Source organism: Anneissia japonica, unplaced genomic scaffold (assembly GCF_011630105.1).
Source record: "Anneissia japonica isolate Jap-2015-1 unplaced genomic scaffold, ASM1163010v1 scaffold6997_len847652_cov182, whole genome shotgun sequence".
Lineage (NCBI taxonomy): Eukaryota > Metazoa > Echinodermata > Crinoidea > Comatulida > Comatulidae > Anneissia > Anneissia japonica.
Window position 1 is genome coordinate 554,892 of NW_022730884.1, and position 22,003 is coordinate 576,894.

Below are 22,003 nucleotides of genomic sequence, written 5' to 3' on the forward strand. Positions count from 1 at the left end.
TTCAATGGAAACATTATTTGCTATTTTACCTACCCCGGGTAAATAATGGGAATAAACATGTTTTTGTGTATTTCCTACATTTTCACATACGATCCATATATTTATCTCGTTATCTATTCTGTGTTTCTTTCTTTTCCTTTCTTTTCTTTAATTGCCCACTTTTTTTAATAAGAGCAATAGCTCAATTATTGGTTGCAAAAAATGATATTAGCAAATAAGTAACTGGAGCTAGAAAACAGCACTTATGCTAATCGAGTCTACTCCTAAGCTTAAACAACATATACTGTGGCGACTTATAACAGAAATAATTGCGTCAAAATAAAATAGTGTACTAGATGAGTTATATCAAGCAATAATAATCAGTGAAATCCTATACATACACGCCAATTTCATGGATGATGATTACTACTTTCATTTTTGTTATCGAATGTCATCATCATCATCATCATCATCATCATCGTCGTCATCATCGTCATCTAATCTTTGATTTTGTGCAGAAACTGCCCTATGTATTATACCTTAAGGAAGGATGTGTCGGTACACATAGAGGTGGCATACCTAAGAAGGTGTGTTAAGAGGAACACACTCTCATCCCCTTCCAAAGTTGCTCCCCAATGTGCCAACGCACACTGCACATTTGCTAAGAAAAAAAGAATACACTCGAGTATATATATATATATATATTTATATTATATATTAAGAGACAGAAACCACCCACTCAGAACAATATTTAACCGGAACTCTTTGAAATTAAGCTACAGTTGTATGCCTTATATGAAACAGATAATTTCAAGCCACAACAAGACGCTGCTGAAAAAGGAAACAACAGATTCGACCGTACAAACTAATTGTAATTGCAGGAGAAACGTAACTTGCCCATTAGAAGGAAACTGCTTAACCATAGAAGTTATATACCAAGCGACAGTTACCAGATATGGCGACCAAACCCAAGAAACGTAGATTGGACTAACAGAGCACACATTAAAAACCAGATACAACGGACAAAACAGATGATAACAGTAACTTCAGGAACAAGACCCCAAAAAATGCTACAACTCTTAGTCAATGGACCCTTAAGGATAACTCTATCCTGTACCGGTACTCGTTAAAATGGTCAAATGCAAGCCATAATCTCCGGCCCAAAAAAGTGTAATCTATGCTTGATGGAAAAGTATTTCATAATTTGTAATGTAAACCAACATTAAATAACAGAAATGAATTGGTAACTTCATGTAGACACAAAAAAAAAACACATCCTGGTCTATAGTGTAACAACTGAGCAATATTAACACCATAGCTAACCAATGGTAGGAACCATAGCAACGTATATTCGCCTTATCTCTTAGCATAAATCTAATTCTTGTACTGACTACTCACTGTGTATTTGTACCTAATAAGTGTGGGCAGCTTAGGAGTGTTTAATTATATATCTTAAACGTTAAAGAAGAGGCAAAAGCCTGCCCTGACAGTTTATGTCGTTAGTTGAAACAAAGCGAATAGACAACTGCACAACAATGACACAACAACACGAATCAAGTTTAACAATAGTTTATTGAATATTTTAGAAAACAAAAATACAAAATAATTAAATTAAACAATTACAATATATTACAATAACATCATTGATCAATCTTGGCACCATTTTAACAATTTCTGACATTATATAACTGTATAATATATACACCTTATGTACATATTTGGCAAGCTCGTACAGAAAATGCACAATTTCATTAAAAATGTATATCAGTGGGCCTAATTTTCTGTAGTACAAATCTGGAGATATTTTTAAAAATAATAATAAAAAAAATATTCGATTATAAAAGATTAAATCAGTTAAGTTTCCATGATTTCACTATAAAAATCATAAAAATCACGAAAATAAAAGGGTATAATAATGCAAAAAATATGGAAATGATAATTTATCTGTAAAGTTGATGAGAAGAAATATTCCGGTAAATTTTGATTGAAAACTAATTAAACATGTAAATTAAGCAATTCAAATACAGTATTCAATTCTGTATAGTTTTAAAGTTTATTTACGCAGACAGGCTGTCTGTAAAAACTCACTTAGTTATCAATGAAGTCACGAAGTCACAAATGCCATCAAAGAAAATAAACAATTTATCATTTGAGAGACAATATGCATGTGCTTATTAAGGAAGTAGAGATATATTAAATCATTTTGGTCGTTATCAACTGATTGAACATGTTTCATGGTTGTTGGAGGCAGTAAATTATTATAAGTTTAGGTCAAGTGATATATGTCATCTTTGGCGTTATAGTTTAGTTTTGGTATTATTTAATCAATCTTTGGTTTTATAGTTTAGCAAACAACTGGCACCGTAAAATAAATAACGTATTTACAAATTCCAAACCAAATGCCACTTTTGATTAAGATTGCTACGTTATAATTATTATCATTAATACTATAATTATTTTTAAAATTGCAACTGTAATGGAATCAACAATAACGACGAGGAGTCCTATACAATCTGATAGATTGTAATTTTCAACAAAAAATATGGCTCTCTATTTGAAATCATTTGGTGTTTTATTGCATTTACAAAACAAACGGAATGTATCATTTGATGAAATCACACGGTCGACTGAGCGACTGGGAATAAATTTCATTTAGAAGCCTCATAGGCTAAGATTTTGAAAAAAAAAATAGTCAAAACCAAATTGAAATCAATTTATTTGGAATGTAGTAAATTATTAAATGTTCGTTATTGCATTATCTGGAATAAACAAAATTGAATTAAATAAGTCATAGCATATACTAATAAAATGCATTTATAATGCTGAAATAAGAATAATAATGATATTCTCTAATCAATTTGTACATTTTGCTGTTTAATTAATTATTGATAATAAGCTCACAAAGTACATAAAACAAAATAGTTCATTGATATATTCAGAAGTTGATTCATTGATATAAAACACCGATTCAACAGTCGGTACAAAATTATCAATATTTGGTTCACTGACAGAAACCTATTGAGCAACCGATCGATATATTGATACCAATAGTCGATAATCAATAGGCCTATAAAACACTGAGCTTAGCGTTAAATGTTCATTATAAATGATAATGGTATAATTTCGAAATGATAATGGTACCGACGGTATTCAATTTTAAATAATCGATTAGAAACATTATAAAATTGGCTATTGATCATTATCGGACAGTTTCTAATGACGTAATCAGTTCTCTGTCGGTGCTAGTCGGACATCTCCCTGCAATAAATGCGTCTATTGCCATTTTCTCTGCGCTTATCCCCTTTACTCCGTAACACAGGCTAGATTTGTCAATATCGTATTGCTCTGTATGCTCGTCTCCGATCTCAGCGTCTCCTTCAGATGAACTGTCCTCTATGACGTCACCTTCTAAGAGTTCATCCTTTGCAATTTGGCCATCTGGGGTGGCGTTCACCTTTTTGCTTCTCTTCCATTTCATTCGTCGATTTTGGAACCAAATTTTCACCTAAAAAGTAAAATAGTAGAGAAATTAGATGATGATGATGAAAACATTGATAATAAGCTCAACAATAACAAATGTAATCTGCTCCATTATTTAAAAAAAAATGTTCTGTTGATATGCTTAGTATTTTTTTGGCTTTTCCCAGCATTACTGGGAAAAGCCATTGTTTTTGTTCCGATTTTTTCCCCCTTTTTCTTTTTTCTTACATACCGTATATTTTCCCTATCTTTTTGCACTGTTTTTTTTTCTGGCTGTCACTTTGGTCACTTCCCATGCTTATAATTTTTCTTTGCTTTGCCGAAGCATAGGCCATATATCAAGGATGTGCCTCTTAATATTTAATGTCAATCTATGGTGGGGTGTGCGTGTGAGGACCAATTAAAGTGGTTTAAAGTCAGTATACAACGGATATTTCAAAAACCGCGTCAGTTGATCTGAATAAAACTTACGGCATAGTTTAATCAATTTACAATGAAGAAATGTGTAGACCCCCTAGGTGTTAGTGACGATCCAGTGAGGGGTGTAAATTTGAGGATCTTCAATTTTTGAGGACCCAGACCTAAATATCTCATTAAAAATATATACCTTGTATAACAGTTTGTCAAGCTCGAGTAAAGAAATGATTAAATTTTTGTGACGATCCGGTGTAGGGTGTAGATCTGAGGACCATTGAAAGGAAAACGTCCCAGACCACATATCGAAACCGGATCAACTGATCTGAATGAAACATTCGGAAAAAGTTTAACCAAGGTACAAGGAAGATAGTATTATGTGTTGGCGACGAATCAGGCACGGGTATAAATCGGAGGGTCATTTACAATTTTTGAGATCTCAGACGTAAATATCTATAAAAAAAATTGTCAATGGGTGTAAATGAAACTTTCTATAATAGTTTGTAAAGGTCCAGTAAAGAAATGACTGAATTTTTGTGATGATCCGGCATAGGGCGTGAATATGGGGACCATTTAAATGAAAACGTCCCAGACCAGATATTTCAGAAACGGGTCAACTGATCCGAATGAAACTTTCGGGAAAGTTTAACCCACGTTAAGGAAGACATTATCATGTGTAAGGGACGATCCAGGTTAGGATGTAAATTTGAGGGTCATTTAAATTGCTTACGTCCCAGTTATAGATGGATAAAAATGGCACTCTGCAGAATAGTTTTTCTTGGTGAAATGAAGAAATGATCTAATTTTGGTGACGATTCGCAGTAGGGTGTGGAAATGAGGACCATTTAAAGATTTTTTGTTGACAGTTTATTAAATTATTTAAACGCAATTTGCGTTTTCTAAAGCGCTTAAATCAGTTACAGCTAGGTTAAACTCAAACCTACCGTGATATGCATGAACAATTTTGCTTTCAGTCATTGAATCGCTATGAACTGAAAATGCACTTTCCTATTCAAGGTCGGCTCATATGGCGCGCAATGGTTATGAGTTACGATGTACCTCGCTATTACCATTACTATTCTTATTCTATTACCAATCTTATTAATAGGTCCGTAGTTCAAGTCTCAATAATGACGTCACAGTGAACTTGGTTTTTGTTTTTTTTTCCCGCTTTATTTTTTCCACTCATTAAAATTATATTGTTTCTTGTTTTTTTGTTTTTTACTTTATACCTTTCAACGACTTTTCTTTTTGTTGCAATTTCAACTTCATTTCTTATTAAAGCAATGGGGAAAAGCCCTATGTTCTGTTGTTCAAACAGACATAGTAAGTCTAGTTATAATTGAAATTATTATTTTTTTGGCTTGTGATCACTGAAATGTTAGCTAAGTAAATAATACGTTGCAGAAAGTCAACTATGAGACTATCCACAATACATGGTATTATTTTTTGCCTAGGCTTATTAATCTGTTTCTCAAATTAGTGCTAAAATAAGCATGCAAAGAATATTTGTTATCAAAGCGGCAGGGCACTTTTTGGAACATTTAAAAATTATATCATAATATGTAATCATTATGAACTTTTATATAAAAAACCATAATTTCTTTATTACGATTATTATTATTATCATCATTGTAATATTATTATTACTACTACCGCTATCATTATCATTATTACTTTATTGTACTGTATGATCATCGTCATCACCATCATCATCATCATCATCATCAACATCATCATCATCACCACCATTATCATTATTATTATTATTATTATTATTATTATTATTATTATTATTATTATTATTATTATTATTATTATTATTATTATTATTATTATTATTATAATTATTATTATTATTATTATAATTATTATTATTATTATTATTATTATTATTATTATTATTATTATTATTTAAATCAATGCGCGTGCGTGATATTACGGTACCAACCTGAGTTTCTGTGAGCATCAGTGACGTTGCCACTTCGAATCTCTTTGGTCGTGACAAGTATTTGTTTTTCTTGAATTGGTTTTCCAGTGCGAGAAGTTGCTGACTAGTGAAAGCTGTCCGGGGGCGTCGAGACTTGCCAAGAAGTGTGTGCTGCGAATTTCCTATTAAGAAAGTGTAAATACACTGATTAAGTCATAGTTATTGTAGTAATTAGTTTAAAATAATTTTCTTATAACCGATGAGTATTTGTTAAAATAGTTTTGTAGGGTTTTTTTTTTTTTTTAAAAAAAACCTTCAAAACTCAATAAAACATTATTTCTCGTTTAAAGGTATCTAAGTAATTAACAATCCCATGAGGTATTAACATTGATACAGCCTTCGCTGATTTAAAAGACGCTCGTTAATCTTAATTCTAAATGCGCATAGACTTCGATCGCTAAATATTAATTTAGGCCTACGATTTACGATTTAGGCCTATTGTGACACTTTCTAACATTTAGATTGTTAATTAACACTCTTTACAAAGATCATTAAAATAAGTCAAACACAATTTTAGTAGGCCTATCAGTGTCTCGAGAACGGTGTTACAATGAAATGAGATATTCAGGATTCAGGATTGTTTATATTTATTCAAATAGGCCTAAGCCTTTAGTAAAATTATATTAATTACAAAACAATGCAATTATATATGCACAGTACGTGTCTCATATTAGAGGAAAAAATGCCAATCTCATGAATTAAACTGCCGATAATAAAGATGACAAAGAAAAATTAGGCCGAATATGGAACAATGGCGGAAGTTAATTTCGAAATCTAGAGAGATGATTAACTTCAAATCTGTAATCTCTTAAGACACATGAGAGAAGGATAGAAACCACAAACGCCAATCAGTGAAACTGTCAATTTAAAAAAAGAAGACAAAGGCGAATATAATGATTCCTAGTTGACTTTTGAGACGGTCCAGTACTCTTAAACTAAAACGACGATTAAGTTTAGAATTTTTTAAATTATCGCAAGTAATTAAAATCCATGCTTTCTTGGATTTAACTAATCCATTGAATTATTAGTCAATAAAAATATGGGCAGACTGAACACCCCCAAGCTAAAATATCGTCTCACACGATGGGTTGTGAATTTTGATTTGAGTTTAATGCTAAACTCGTTGTCGAGTCGCGCGAATTGAATCATTGGAATTGCCTGTAGCGTGAGCCTAAACACTGGTTTTATATTGCTTCGCCGATTTCAATCACTGTTTACAAACAAAACACTGAACAAGACCGCCTAATGAAGCATCTAAAAGCTATAATGCGTTTATAAGTTTAATAATTGTATTTCGCCACTTGGGTATTATCTTTAGAAATGAGGACAGGCTAAATGATTAAAGGAACACGTGCTTAACTTTAGGTTACACCAACATCAACTAGATGCTCATTTCATGGGGAAATGAATTATTTCCCATAACCACGGCCTAACGAAGCGCACTGCGTTAGAAAATAAAAAGAAAATCATTTTTTCTATCAAAATAGAATCTTAATCTTCCTAAGAATGAATATATATATATATATATCTGTCTCTTATACACATCTAGATGTGTATAAGAGACAGTTATTGTACTGTACAACCAGAGTTAATATATGTTTCTCTCTAGTTATGCAGTTTTGTAAACACCCGAATATATTTTTAAGCTTACATATGAACTCGGATCAATTTCTGGCTTCTGACAAAATACAATTTTTGTTATTAATCGCGGTTCAAATAATTCAGTAAAAATATCTTGGGTTTGATTTTGGATACATTTGTAGAACTGTTTTCGATGCCTTAATAAAAGTGTGTAGTGTACGCATTTGATTTCGAGTGCAATTCTTATTTTACACGTTATTGGTGGATTCAAGGGCAACTCCCGGCCTGGGGCCCCTACTTTTTTTTGGAATTGGCCCACAAGAAAATGAATAAAAATGTTCATATGTATTTGATCAGGAACTTTGAAAACAATTTCGCTGTGGTTACAAAATCGAATGCAAATTGAACACTAGGCCTATTTTTAAATTGTTTCCAATTTTGCTTTCTTTGGAAAACATTGTTATGTTATGACTTCCTCAGTTGAACAATGAACAAAATCTGTTTGCATTTTCGGCGAGGCCTATTTATATAATAAAAAAAAAAAAAAAAAAAAAAAAAAAAAAAAAAAAAAAAACGAACACACCGTAGAATACTTTTTATTAGAAACTCCTCATTAAACAGTGGCCGTTTCTATAGAAGAAAAATAATACCGGCAGGCTGCACTAAAAAAATGTCGGTTGGTCACATGGTCTAGCGTGAACATTAATAGATAATGATACATTTTCAAACACTGTTATTTTAAAAGAAATAATCCTGTACATGCTCAAACACAAAGCGTGTATGTATGGTCTTTTGTTACAATTTTCAATGCCTTATATACCGACTCACTTTCAATGTAATATGTACCATCAGAACGCTTGGAAGAGACAACACTAGCAAATAGATCTATCAGATAGATTCATGATGGGTAATCTAGGAAATGCCATCCAAAAACCATATCGTCAGCTGATAAAGATCGCAGTTCGGACAAAGAAAACTAAGCCGTAACCAAATTACTTTAATTGCTATCAACAATTAATTAACATACCCTTATCTTAATCGTGATAAAAAAAAAAACGTCATATGTGAGAACGAAACTCTCGTTGACAAGATAAAAACACGAAATGACTGATAGCTATTCTAACACTAATCACATGCAATTTATCAATTAGAATTTTTCAATAATGGATTTTGAGGAATGCTTTAGCCATGATTAACTAGTACACAGATTGGGTTGTTTACAAGCCTAGACAGACTAGAATGTGATTAGTAAATCACGGGTAATTATCACATCGGCCCGTGAGGTAAATCACAATGTAATCAAAGCTTAGGTTTTTGACAGGTTTATTAGCAGTGATGCCTATGACAAACTCATGTCAATTTGTCTTAAACACGTCATGAGAATTAGTTTCTTACGCTGTCGGGGATTGTATGTAAAGTGCTTGGTTTTATAGATAATCACTATTTGGGGTTTAATTAATCGGTGAATTAAAGAAAGAGTCAAGGAGGAACAGCCCTTTGTAGACATTGCAAGACGAAAAATTAGCGTTGGTCACGAAGGAACTAGGCCTACATCTGCATGTTAATAGGTCTAATAATAATAATAATAATAATAATAATAATAATAATAATATAGTATTAATAATAATAATAATAATAATAATAATGACGACAACGATGATGATTATGACTATAAAATTAATAATCTATTATAAGTGTTTGATTATTATTATTATTATTACTATTACTGATACAAACAATTAATGGTAACAATAGATTAAAAAATATTAATACAGTAATAATAATGATTGCTAATAAATATTAATATTAATAATACAAAATTGAATGATATATGCAACTATAACATATGTAGACCTATATTAGCCTACGTAATGATAAGAAATCAAATTAACATACATTTTAATTTCATAAAAGTTTGCAGAATGACTTCAAAATTGTAATCTAAGTTTCTCAAATTTGGATACCTTTGAACAATTTCCCAGATAGGGATTATCGCTGCGAACAAATGAGCATTAATTCGATCATGGGAGAGAGGGGAGTTGCAGTTATTAATTAATATAAAGTGTCGCCAAATGCCTCTAGTCATTTGTAGTGATTAACACGCATAGATTCGAGCGTCTATTGATTAATCATATCGAGTTAGCAACTTACTTTCAACTTGAACATTCATTTATCTTACTCAGAACACGATACTTATGCTTAAGTCTAAATTATACTGGTACTATAATAGTATAAGTTTCACACAGTGCGAATTAGTGCGCAAGCGCCTCCACGTAAACGTTATCAATTTAGATTCGGTATCTGAAATCTTAGTATTGTTCATATCAGGAGGAATGGTAAAGGGATGATTAAATGTTTATATTAATTAGATTAGCTAATTGCAAAGACTGCCATCGGATAACATGTGTAAAACAATTTCCTTAATTGAGTTGTTTATCGATCTTCTCGCGTTCTCTCCAACTCAATGGCGTTTATGATTCGTTTAGCCCTATTTAGACGAAGATGAGAAAAAAAAAATTACTATTTGTTTTATAATTTCGAATCAGCATGATTCACTTTCACTAGTCACTTTTTACATGAAAATGTTTAAAATCTTTATTCTGCGTCCAATCAAGCTTACTGAGTCATCAAATAACACCAGATTTACAAGTCTAACAAAGTAAACTGCTATGGATGGCACAGCAATCGAAAAAGGAATTTAAGAAAAAAAGCAAGCTTTAATTAACAACAAATAAATGTAAATTTGTTTATTTTATATTTTGCAATAAATTAAACCTTAGTATAGCCTATGAATTAACCAAAGCAATTGTGACACTCACCAATTATAGCTTATTGAACCAATGAAAACAACAGAATAGCTATGATACATCGATGTTCATTTGGGTTTAAAATAAATTGTCATAAGAGCGACATCGGCTTAATGGAAATTTAAAGGGTAGTAACGCATTTAATTTGACGAAACACACGGCTGACCGCTATTTTGATGTAATTACCCAAAATAGAATTCGATTGTAGCCCATTTCGATAGCTCCTAATCATAATTAGTAGTAAAAATAATTTTGGCGGAGAATATTTGGTTTAATGTGTTGGGAAAGCTTGCCGATTAGAGGAATAAGTCGGCTAATATCGTATCATAGGCAGAGTTCAAATTGGAATCGGCATAATAAACTATCGAACTAGTGTACACGATTCATTAGGAAGAAATACAATTGGCCAAGGTACCGGTACTGTGGAACCTCTCAAGTTTAGCATTTATTTTACAAAAAGCTTAGAAAAAACAAAAAGTCATCAATTTAGCCCCCCACCCCACCCCCCCAAAAAGAGTTTAATTTATATTATGAAAAAAAACAAAAAAACACAAAAACAACAGATCCAAAGTAAAAACTGTATATTTATTTCCATAAAATATTTGTCGGCACCTATTATTATTACCTGTTTCATAAGTAAGAGTGTGATAATAGACCTTTCCGGAGTGTCAATCAAACTTAACAACTGACTAATCAGAACAGCGCTAGGAATACGCGCGCGTCTCACAAACACACGTGTTTTCCCACTAACGCACGTGTTCGTCTATGTTTTAACACTGTCGCCTTGTGGGACCTTAGCAACAATATCAAGGGGCGGGGCTTAGCGGAAAGGTCCATTGTGTATTATTCAGTAGGTTTGAGCGTATACATTATTTTATACTACAAAACTTACATAAGGCCCTAGGACCATTATTCAATACCATTAAAAGTGATCAGTTTTGTATTTGCAATCTAGCAAGGTTTAATTTAGAACAAGTCTGAAACATCTCATTACAATGTTAAAAATTTCATAGGTAAAAGAAAAAATTACATCGAATGAAAGGTTGACCAAGTACGGTATTCAACCCATCTTCGAATTTCTTAATGAAACTCCTGGTTTCCGTTGATACCGACACGAGATAATAGGGGGATTTTGCACCCCTACAAAAACGATAACGAATAGACGTCATTATCATTATCGTCATGCGTGACTAAAACATTCTTGTTGACAATATTCCATGCTGGATAATGATCCTTGATTCTTGCAAAAGGCATGAATAGCCTAATACGTGACACTTTAGGGGAAGCGTTGTCTCAAAATTTGATGACGTAACCGATATTCGTTATCCTTTTCATAAGCTTGCGAAAACTCCATAATAGGTTTTACAAAAGGGTAAAGTTTGATACTCCTTTTTAACAGTCACCTTGCACTATCTTTATCGTCGGCCAAATTTTGAAATCAAAGTTTATAGATAAAGTTAGTCATTATTGATATCATGATGGGAGTATAATCGATTATTTGATGACCATAATGTCTTCTAAACATCATCGGAATGCAATGCAATATCATTAAACAATTTTGTGCTAGAAGTCATTTCCTTCGCTGTGAAAATCAATACTCAATCAAAATTATCGTCTATCGTACTCTAGGCCTAAGGTGTGGCATAGACCTATTCCGTTTTAATAACGGTGCGCGCCCCCATTGGACAATCACCAAGTGTTGTCGCAATATTTACCTTGCAGTATGAATGCCAACGTAGGACTTATATATGACTGATCAATTTTTTTTTATTAACAAGACTTTAATAATTAATTGATTATTATTTTCTATTAACAGCGATATATACTGCACCTTTTTCTACTAAGGAATACAAGGTTCTGGCAAAGTTATTATTCTGTGGTCATTGAATCCAATGGTATCGACACAAAGTCCACTCTTTCTACTCTTCACAAGAGTATAGTTTAAAACAAATATACAAACTATACTGTAGCTGTCGAGGTATATCCGTATTGATTGTACAGTATTGTGCATAAACTACCGTAATACAGCCAATGACAAAAGTTTATACTCCTGAGTGCAGTGAGACAACCTTTCTCCAGGAGATTCTTAAGCGCCCTTTATTTTATTTATTTATTTATTTATTTTTTGCGCGGTAAATTTCCATTAGCCTACGTTTGGCATTAGGCCTAGGCCTAAATGTATTAAAGCCTTGACGTGCATTGTTTGATAGATTGGACTTGGGTCTGGATTTCTAGTAGATTAAGCATCGATGTACACTCTCTGTGATTATAGTAACCAACATGTTACATTGCATATTTGTGTTTTATTAACACTACAGATAAACTGATAAAACTTTCACAAAGAGTTTATTTAATGGCTCATTATTTATAATCTGGACACTTATCGATTTTTAATGCGAGTTGGTAAAGTTGTTTAGAGACTGTGTCTACTTCAAGTGTTTGATCACTCCAAATTAGTAACGCGTCGGCGGAGAACTCATAGCAGGCGATAAAATATAGCCAAATATTTAATCGAGATATAGCCATATCAAATCGATAATTTGAAAGAAAACACATGTTTAGAATAATCATGAAGCCTGATTAAGTGTTAAGTGTACACACTGGAACCAGATTTATCCTAAGTGAACATTTTTTTTTTGCCCCAGGGTCCTTGGACAGAACCTATTATTTGCTGTAAAACATTAAGAGTACAGTATTAGTAATGCGTGTATAGGAATAGCAATGGAATGAGAACCGTAGCGGACACTAATAAAGAAGATGACACAGTTTCTTAATTGAAGTGCATGAAGATATGGAATTATACTGCGTATATCACATGTTTAGGCCTATACTTAAGAGTAAAACATAGAGCTTACGAACAAAAAGAACCTCAGCTATGATCAATCGGAATTAACGTCATTAATGACTTAGGTTGTGTTGACTCAATACTTGAGTTGACATGGTCTAGCATAGTTGTAGTGTGGAATGGGATTTATCACTTTATGTTTGAAGTATACAAGAAATAAAAAATTAACAATAGGTCATATTAATGATACAACAATAAATTAATCCTTATCCTATTTGATTCATAGGCAATTGAAAACAAACTGTTTCTCTATATTCTAGAAAAGGGCCAAACCTACATTGAAATATCCGAGTGTATATGTGTGTGTGTAAAGAATCTCCCTCCCATCTCCACGATGGCTAATAGTGGAAAAACCCATAAAAGCAAATTTCATTAACTGAAACGTGTTTAATGGTTTAACAGAGATCTTTGCAAGGTATACGGGTACCCGTTTGTGGACGGTTTCATAATAAACTTTTAAAAAAAATGGTTTTAAAAAGCCTCTCCTATATTCTTAAGACGCTCAATACATTCTAATTAATATACCTATATACAAGTTAAGATAAATATCAACAATCGAGAGAGAATAAACCATCAACATCATTAATAATATCATAATTAATGACCAGTTACTGTGTTGGGTAAATTAATTTAAATTTCAGTACTGTACTCTTGTTGAATGGGATATAATTGGCATTGCACGAGAAGCGATATAGGATAATTAACAATATTTGACTAATGACTAGTACAATTAAGTCATATTCACAACCTACGGTAATAATAATATTTAGGTCTGCATCAATTGTAAAATTATTTTGGTTTTTTCCACAGTTTTTACTTTAAAAAAAAAGTTTATAGCTTTTATTTCAACCCCGCTGGCCTATATTTCTTATAGTTTCATACATCAAGAGAAATCAACCCACTTTACTTTATTTATAGACCTAATGACATCCGGGATACTTAGAAGACCGACATCGTCAAAGATATATGTTACCATAGTGATATACAGACAACATTGTCAAGATTCATAACATGTTTTAGCGAACAGTAATTGTTGTGATTAACAGCAATTAAATTGTACGTATTATTTCATTAAGGACCGCATTCCGTATCCTGACTTTTGGTTGTCAACCACTCGAGAGTCTAATAATAATTTCCAATTTTACACCGATTTGTAACTCTTGAGTTGCAGATCAAACGACATTGCCTTGTTGATATTTCGTTAACTAGTTATTACCTCGTAATAAAGGACCGACATAAGAGCGGAGGCCAAGCAAGATCGATCGTTAGTCACAGCGGAGTGAACACGCGAGCAGCGTACGTGTTTTTAAGAGAGCCTACGTCTAGCGTTCAAGAGTGTATGAGATATTACAGTCTTTATCTCATTTTATGGATGTCTATATTCCCTAGCAACACGTATATGAATTATTAAAGTATGATAGTCTAGGCCTATCATAGTTGGAGTTTTTTATGCGGTTAAATACGGTACTCATTAATTATTCTTGTTACTTAAAATGCACATCATGACACATTCAAGATCGCTTCGTTACATTTAGCACGCCTATGATGAAGTACATTTTATATTACTGTATGTTGTTTTGAAATACCATTTCTTGGGTAGCTATTAACAAACCAAACAGGCATTGTGTTAAATGTAATACGGTGTTGTACTGATACATCGTCATACTAGACTGAGTTGAATAATGATACAACTGTAAATTATTGGGAGAGTACGTTAAAAATCCCCATAAAGTAAGCCTGATATTTGGCTGCTCGTTATAGACCCTCCACTTTGAGATTCCTCAATTCCGAGATCCTGCTATTTCGAGACCACTATTAGAATCTACCAAATAAGAAACACAAAGCTAACCCTCTCTGTCGAGACCGTATCTTGGGACCACCCCTAATTTTAAGGTCATCAGTCATGGTCTCGAATCGGAGGGCGAACTGTATATACAAAACTTAAAATCGTTTGTTCATTTCGTTTGTTCATTCATTGATTCAGTCGTTCATTTATTCAATCAATAATCATCATAATGATGCATTTAGCGTTCTTAACATAGACTACCATTGGCACTGGCACGAACATTGAGAATGCAAATAGCCTATCTGAATTCTTGATTATGGTAGAAATGGTGAAATCTATAAATCGTAATATTTGAACCTTATTAATAATGATGATATTCTTTGTATTACGAATACCACTAACTATATGCATTTAGTAAAATCGGAATTGAACAACAATATGATATTGAAAATTGTTAAGAAGACGTGTTGATTATGATAAATACATTGCCAATCAATCAATGTAGGTAGCCTACTACTGGTATTAAAGGGGAATTTGAGTAGTAACTCTATGCAATACACACGAAATGAAGATGGAAATCTTAACATTAATTACCGATCCCATGATTGACGGCGAGGATACACTAATAGTTATACCGTAAGTCAGCAAACGGTGCAGCGCGAAACAAAAGCTCATGCGGCCACTGATTGATTTAATCTTCTCGTTATTAGGCTCAATTCCAAAACAATTAGCTGGCAATCCGAAGGAATTATATGATATTTGCATCGCAATTAGCCTGCAAGTATAGTTTATTAAATTTCCGTCATCGCATTTTGAGTTATATCAATTAAATTACCGTAAATATGGTATTTTAGGTCCGTTTCATAAATCCTATTAATTTTACATTCACCATATAAAGAAGATCAAAATTAAATGAAACTTCCCCTTTTTGTCCAATTTCAAATACTTGAAATTGAAAATTTTGGCTGTGTCCCTGTACGTCCACAGTGCCACACCACATAACGGACACATTGTCCCTTATCCCGCCTGGCTGTGCCCCTCCCTGAGGACCCATGCAGCCACAGCGCAGCGCCAGCTGATACATATTAACGGATAGGCCTACATTGTAGCTTATCCCACCTAACACTCATGCGAGGCTTATTCGAGGAGGAGCAGAGCGATTAATTGACTCCCAATTAAAACACGACGCTAAGTTTGAACCGGGCCATACAGCGCAAGAAGCAGGGACATCTCGACCAAACGCTCAACCAAATAGCCAGCTATAGAAGATTTGTGTTTTAATAAATGGTGTTAGTAGAAGAAAAATGGAATTTGTAGCTTGGCGCTTTATTACCCTATATTATTTTAAATTTTCACATTTTAATTCAGAATAACACGAAAGATATACCGGTACGTTACGACTAGCTCTCTCTGGGCCTAATAAAGAAAAAACAGTGACTCTCCAAACCAATTAGGACTAATCTGTTTGCATGGCATATATAGACAGTATTAATAAATGTCAGAATTATGTGAATTAAACTTTAATAAATTGTTGATTGTAAGTTGTGAAGCACGAAGCACTTATAACGGAATTAGTGCAGGCAGTAAACACACATGAAAACCGTCGGACGTCCGAATAGCCTTACTGTCTCAATTCATAGAAAATCATTGTAAACCAAATAATAACAATCTAAATTTACGTAAGAAACATTATTAACATAGGCCTTATATACGTACCATCCATATTTTTCCATAATTGTGTAAATTAGACTTTGTGCATATGATTTAAATATACAATAGGCTTATATGAATGATTTACAGTGGCGGATCCAGAAATTCAAAAAAAGGTGGGGGGCAGGGAGGGACTTTCACAGATAAAGCGCCTAGACAACCTCAGGTCCACCATGGTGGGGGCTGAGGTAAGTACATTTACGATAATGGCACCTCTCGATAGCCAGAAATTTTACTCTCATGCGTAAATTTGAATATGTTTTTCTCCATTTTTTATAATTTTGAAAAACTTAGGGGAGCCCACTGATTTATTAATTTTTTTTTTTGTATGTCCAACTGGGTTTTTTGTTTCTGTTTAGGTTAATGTATACGGTAAAACATTCATTAGATATATACTTCTCCATACTGACCATGCCGGATGAACAGTGAGACAATGATGGCATAACTGTGCGATTATTTAACCTTAACTGAGAGTATTCACCAAGTTTTACACAAAGGTTAGACTCCTTACTCGGTCGGTCTTCTGCGCCGTATTCTGTGAGATAGGCAATAACAATGCGACCGGAAATATGGAGATCATGACTTTAAGATAACCTAACGCATTACGAAATATACATTATATTAAAAAAAATCATATATAAAGAATATCCATAGCTCCTATCACTAGACATTAAGGGGTACAATTAGAGTACCTCCAAGTGACCAAGCACCAACAATGATTTGATTTAATGTCAGAATTTATCAACAATACAAATTAATGGTCTGACACCTTTTGACCGGAGCACGATCGTGTGCAGGTTAATTGGTCTGTTATCGATATCTGATTCTGATTTGTTGTTTGTTGTTCGCATTAAATATTGGCAAGCTTTAATCGTTTCTTGCACCCCCGATAATGAAATGTGTCTCAGATAATATGCCTTGTCGAGTCTATCTGTCTATAAAAATATCTGTTTAAAAATACATTTTATTACAGTAGCGGCAACAATGAATGGCATGCTATGTACTGTATGAGAACGATCATTCTGTTGAACTTATAAGAGTGGAGATCCTTACAGTAGCCAAAATGGTGGTCAAGGGTCATGCATTTTATAGTGCATTCCACAGTAAAAACCACCTCAAGACGCTTTTTAGCCACAAATAAATAACAAAAAATTAAAAATTGATGAACAGGCGCGAATGCGAAGGGGAAGAGCAAAAAAAAAAGGTTCACACCTCCGATTTTGAGATGGCGTCGCTATCACTAGGCCTACTGTTATAAGATGCTCGCCTTCCAACCCCAAAGTATCAAGAGTTTTCACACCCAACAACGACTTCTACCGCAGTATAGTCACCCCTTGCAAGGGGACACCTTCAGGACCAAAACTTATCCCCTTAATGGTATTTCCCCTTAATAGTGGTTGACTGTATTGTTAAAAAATGTTCCATCATTTTGCGGTGCATAGTGTCCCATTAATAATGGTCCCTCTTAGTAGGGGTGTCTCAAATGGGGGATTGTGGATTTTGTAAAATAACTTTTTCTGTATAGCATAACGTATGTCTGTGTCAAGATTTCAGAGGCCGATTACTTCGGCATATCTTTGGCAAATACACAGGGTAATATAAGAGAATGACGTATGTTTTTGGCAAAAACAAATCTGTCCTACCTGCAAAATCTCCCAGCCTTGGGATAAACATTCCACCTCGCATCCAGTCAATGTTAAAGGCCGGAAAACCATGGGCTGTCTTCATTACATGTTCATGGAAAGGACTGAGTGCCATCGGATGGTGCGGATTCACAAGTCCGTATGCTGGATGTGCATACAACGCAGGCATCAATGCCGGCTGGCTGAATACAGAAGAGGATGCACTCGAGAGGTTTAATAACCCAGGTTTAGGGATGATACTACTGGATGTTAAGGGCCTAGGTGGAGAGGTTGTCCGACATTGTTGTGGGCTAGGTGTGTGCTGTAGGGACCGAATCGGCGAGGTCACTGCTGGTCTTGGTGGTGAACTTGCAGGCGACGATGTTTTAGTTTGCATCCTTGGTGCTGCATGCTTTGAAAGTAGTGAGTCAATAGAAAACGAAGGTTTTTCCATTTTTCTCGCGATATTTCATAGATTTAAGTCTTTTAAAACAATAACGAGCAGTCACTCGGAAAGAGCAGACGTGGAAAAAGAGTAGGCTAAACCTCCGATCCGTCAATGAACAACGTTATTTGTGATGACAGTAATTGTTCTGATTGCTCAGAGCCGTTCAATATAGGTGTCTGATTAACTTGGACGTATGGCCTTTATGACTTCCTCAGTGATAGTGTATCTTCATTTTAACTAGTAGTTTACTACTACTGTAGTTAATATATCACGACTTATTCAACTGGACAATACCGCTCACTGATTGGTCGAAATTATGTAAACGAATTGAATATCCAACAGGGATGTAATTTGAGCTGGATGGCGGACGGACAATTAAATCGTCTAATTATGTATTGACATCATTGGTGAACGATCAATCCTGCAACCTATAATCTGCCTAGTACACCCGCTCATGCGTAGACGAATCAACACATTTTATGGGTCGTACCATTATCGTGCACTGAGGAGAAAATTGAATGGAAGTTTCAGTGACGTTATTGCGATTGTTATTGTTTGTAAAAAGTGTGTGTAAATTACTTGACAAAAGTTATAGACATGTGGTTATAGACTCATTTTGTATCAACAGGTCAAAGACCTTTAGCTTTTGATCTATGGGTCAAGTTATTATTGTTTATGAATCATATTGTAGGGTGATCCCCAATGAAAGCTCAACGAAATATAATCGTTCAAAACTTTGGTGACACGTTTGCATAATGTTTAGGTATAGCCTTTTGTTCTTAAAGTGTTGACGTGTTTAGCAATAAAGGCTTGGTATGTGAAATCATGATAAATGAGGTTTATAAAATGTAGGTTTAAACATCAGTTGGCCTCTTAATCCAATCCCCAGTACCCGATGCATTATCAGTGACTTATAATGAAGATCGCCATGAAGCAAAATATATATTCTTGATTGAATTCAAAACCCACAGTTTAAGCCTCAATAAAGCTACAGAAATCACCGTGGTGATTATAACTTTCCATAATCATACTTTATAAACCTATATAGGATTACATATAAACAACAAAATAATAATAATAAAGTGCTATACACACACACACACCCAACCCCACACACCTACATACACACCCCTACATAATACACACACACACCCCCACACCCATATACATACATACATATATACACACACTCATATATATACACACATATATATACACATATATATACATATATATATTTATATATGTATATATATATGTATATATATATGTATATGAATATATATGTGTATATATATATATAAGGTTGTGTGGGGTGTGTGTGTATATGTATGTATGTATGTATATATATATATATATATATATATTATATATTTATTTATTTATATATAAGGTTGTGTGGCTTTCAGTTTCAAACCTCCACGATGTTCTTAAATAAAAATCGCATCGGGACAGACAGTCCCTTAGATACGCATTTAAATTGGTCTAATCACCATTAATAATTATAATCGGATGTACTGGTACCCTCATAGCAGCAATTTTAAACGATTGTTTAATTTAGTAGCACCGCCAGAACGGTTAATTACGCCCACCACACGCAATCCCACACACCCCACCCATATTAACATAAACTATATAATATTATAGGCTACCAGTAGGCCTATATATTCCTATATTTGTGCGGCGGAGAGTATAATTTTAGTATTCTAGAGTTTTCGATCTGTATAAGATTTGATCTGAATGATGGAAAATCTTTATTGTCTGTAGGCGCTATTGTGGTCATATCTCAAACTGCATTCACTCCGGATTGGTCTCAAGAGGGCGTCTTAAAGCTGTTTGAAGAGTCCATTCAAAGAAACTGTATGTAATTTTATGTGACAATTATACCTGTTCATTTGCCCATATATGATTGATAGGAAATCATAATTTATACATGTGTTATATAAATCTTTGGGCAGAGCTCGAGATAAGACCTAGCTCTCAAATCCTTTTTGATTTTATGAAGTATAATTATAAGAATTTTGTGACGTTATGAAACGGTGATGAATGCGTTCTGGTCAATATTTTAATTTCATAGCTGATGATAGAAAAATAATGATGATATTTGGCCTACCTATTCACTGTATGTTTTGTAAAATTTCTGTACGTGTACAGTTAAAACCCCCTGTGTGACCACCTCTATTAAGCAACCACTTACCATAAGTCAATTTTTGTTTTCAATTCATTCACTGCAGTTAATACCTTTCGTAAGCACCCCGACCATATCACTGTAACTCTTGAGGCCTTATAAATTATTTTCCCCCACTTCTTCCTGTTCTTCACCACTAATGCTGCATCCTCCCAGCTGTTAGAGCCTAACTTTAGTCTTTCCACTCTGCTGTTCGTCACCGTGTAGTTGTGGGTCTTCCTCAGTCTCGTTATTCTGAAAATTTGTCTGTGGAATTTTACCTTGGTAAAGGAATCGAACATCCCATTTCACAATTTTACATGGAGGTGAATATCTATATAAGCCTTTTAAATAGTAAATTACATGAAGGTGAATATCTATATAAGCCTTTTAAATAGTAAAATATTACATATTATGTTGTTGTATTGTTTGTTTTTACCTGAGGCCCGATAATGAGCTTAGGCTTCGTGTGGTATACACTTGTAAGAGACCCATTTCCTTGGACCCGAGGGTGGTCGTTTACGAGAGGCTTAACTGTCATAATTTTATGTTTGTGTAGCAAGTCGTGTCGGCAAAGAGGTTTTCTTTAACTTTTTTGTATATTATTGTTCATGTCTAAATTAACAAAATAAAAAATAAATACAAATGTACATGGACGACTGGTAATATCAGGTTGATGATACACGCAAACAGACTGTAGACTTTACGTTACGACATAATCATGCATTTTTCAAAGGTACCCGTTGTTGGGATAACAACCTTTAAATGCACTATTATTATTATTATTATTATTATTAGTATTAATATTATTATTATTATTATTATTATTATTATTATTATTATTATTATTATTATTATTATTATCATTATTATTATTATTATTATTATTATTATTATTATTATTATTATTATTATTATTATTATTATTATTATTATATAATTATTATTATTATTATTATTATTATTATTATTATTATTATTATTTTCAAAAACAACACAACAGATCGTATCTTCATCATTGGCAAAGCCTACATTTAATCCAAAATTCTATGGCACTAACGGCCCCAACAAGAAATGCAGTGGCAGTCTACTACCATCGTCAGTTATCTTATTGCACGCAGGCAATCATTCGTATAGGGGAGTAAAAAATTAATGTTTTGCATGCTTAAAATTT

At 33.5% G+C, this 22,003-nt stretch overlaps 1 protein-coding gene across 1 annotated transcript; it reads right to left on the minus strand.

Annotated features, from left to right (window-relative positions):
* Positions 1–1,532: 1,532 nt before the first annotated feature.
* On the minus strand, positions 1,533–21,513 carry LOC117115156 (motor neuron and pancreas homeobox protein 1-like). Its single transcript, XM_033258845.1, has 4 exons — positions 20,860–21,513; positions 18,236–19,164; positions 5,825–5,985; positions 1,533–3,484 (listed from the first exon to the last, which is right to left on the minus strand). The coding sequence occupies exons 2-4, from the start codon at positions 18,666–18,668 to the stop codon at positions 3,179–3,181; spliced, it is 900 nt and encodes a 299-aa protein (XP_033114736.1). The 5' UTR covers positions 18,669–19,164; positions 20,860–21,513; the 3' UTR covers positions 1,533–3,178.
* Between the last annotated feature and the right edge of the window lie 490 nt (positions 21,514–22,003).

Coding starts and splice junctions, on each gene's coding strand:
- LOC117115156 (XM_033258845.1), bottom strand. CDS start 18,668: ATGGAAAAACCTTCGTTTTCTATTGACTCACTACTTTCAAAGCATGCA. Junction 5,986..18,235: donor AAGGCTGGGAGATTTTGCAG/GTAGGACAGATT, acceptor CTTTCTTAATAG/GAAATTCGCAGCACACACTT. Junction 3,485..5,824: donor TGATGCTCACAGAAACTCAG/GTTGGTACCGTA, acceptor TTTACTTTTTAG/GTGAAAATTTGGTTCCAAAA.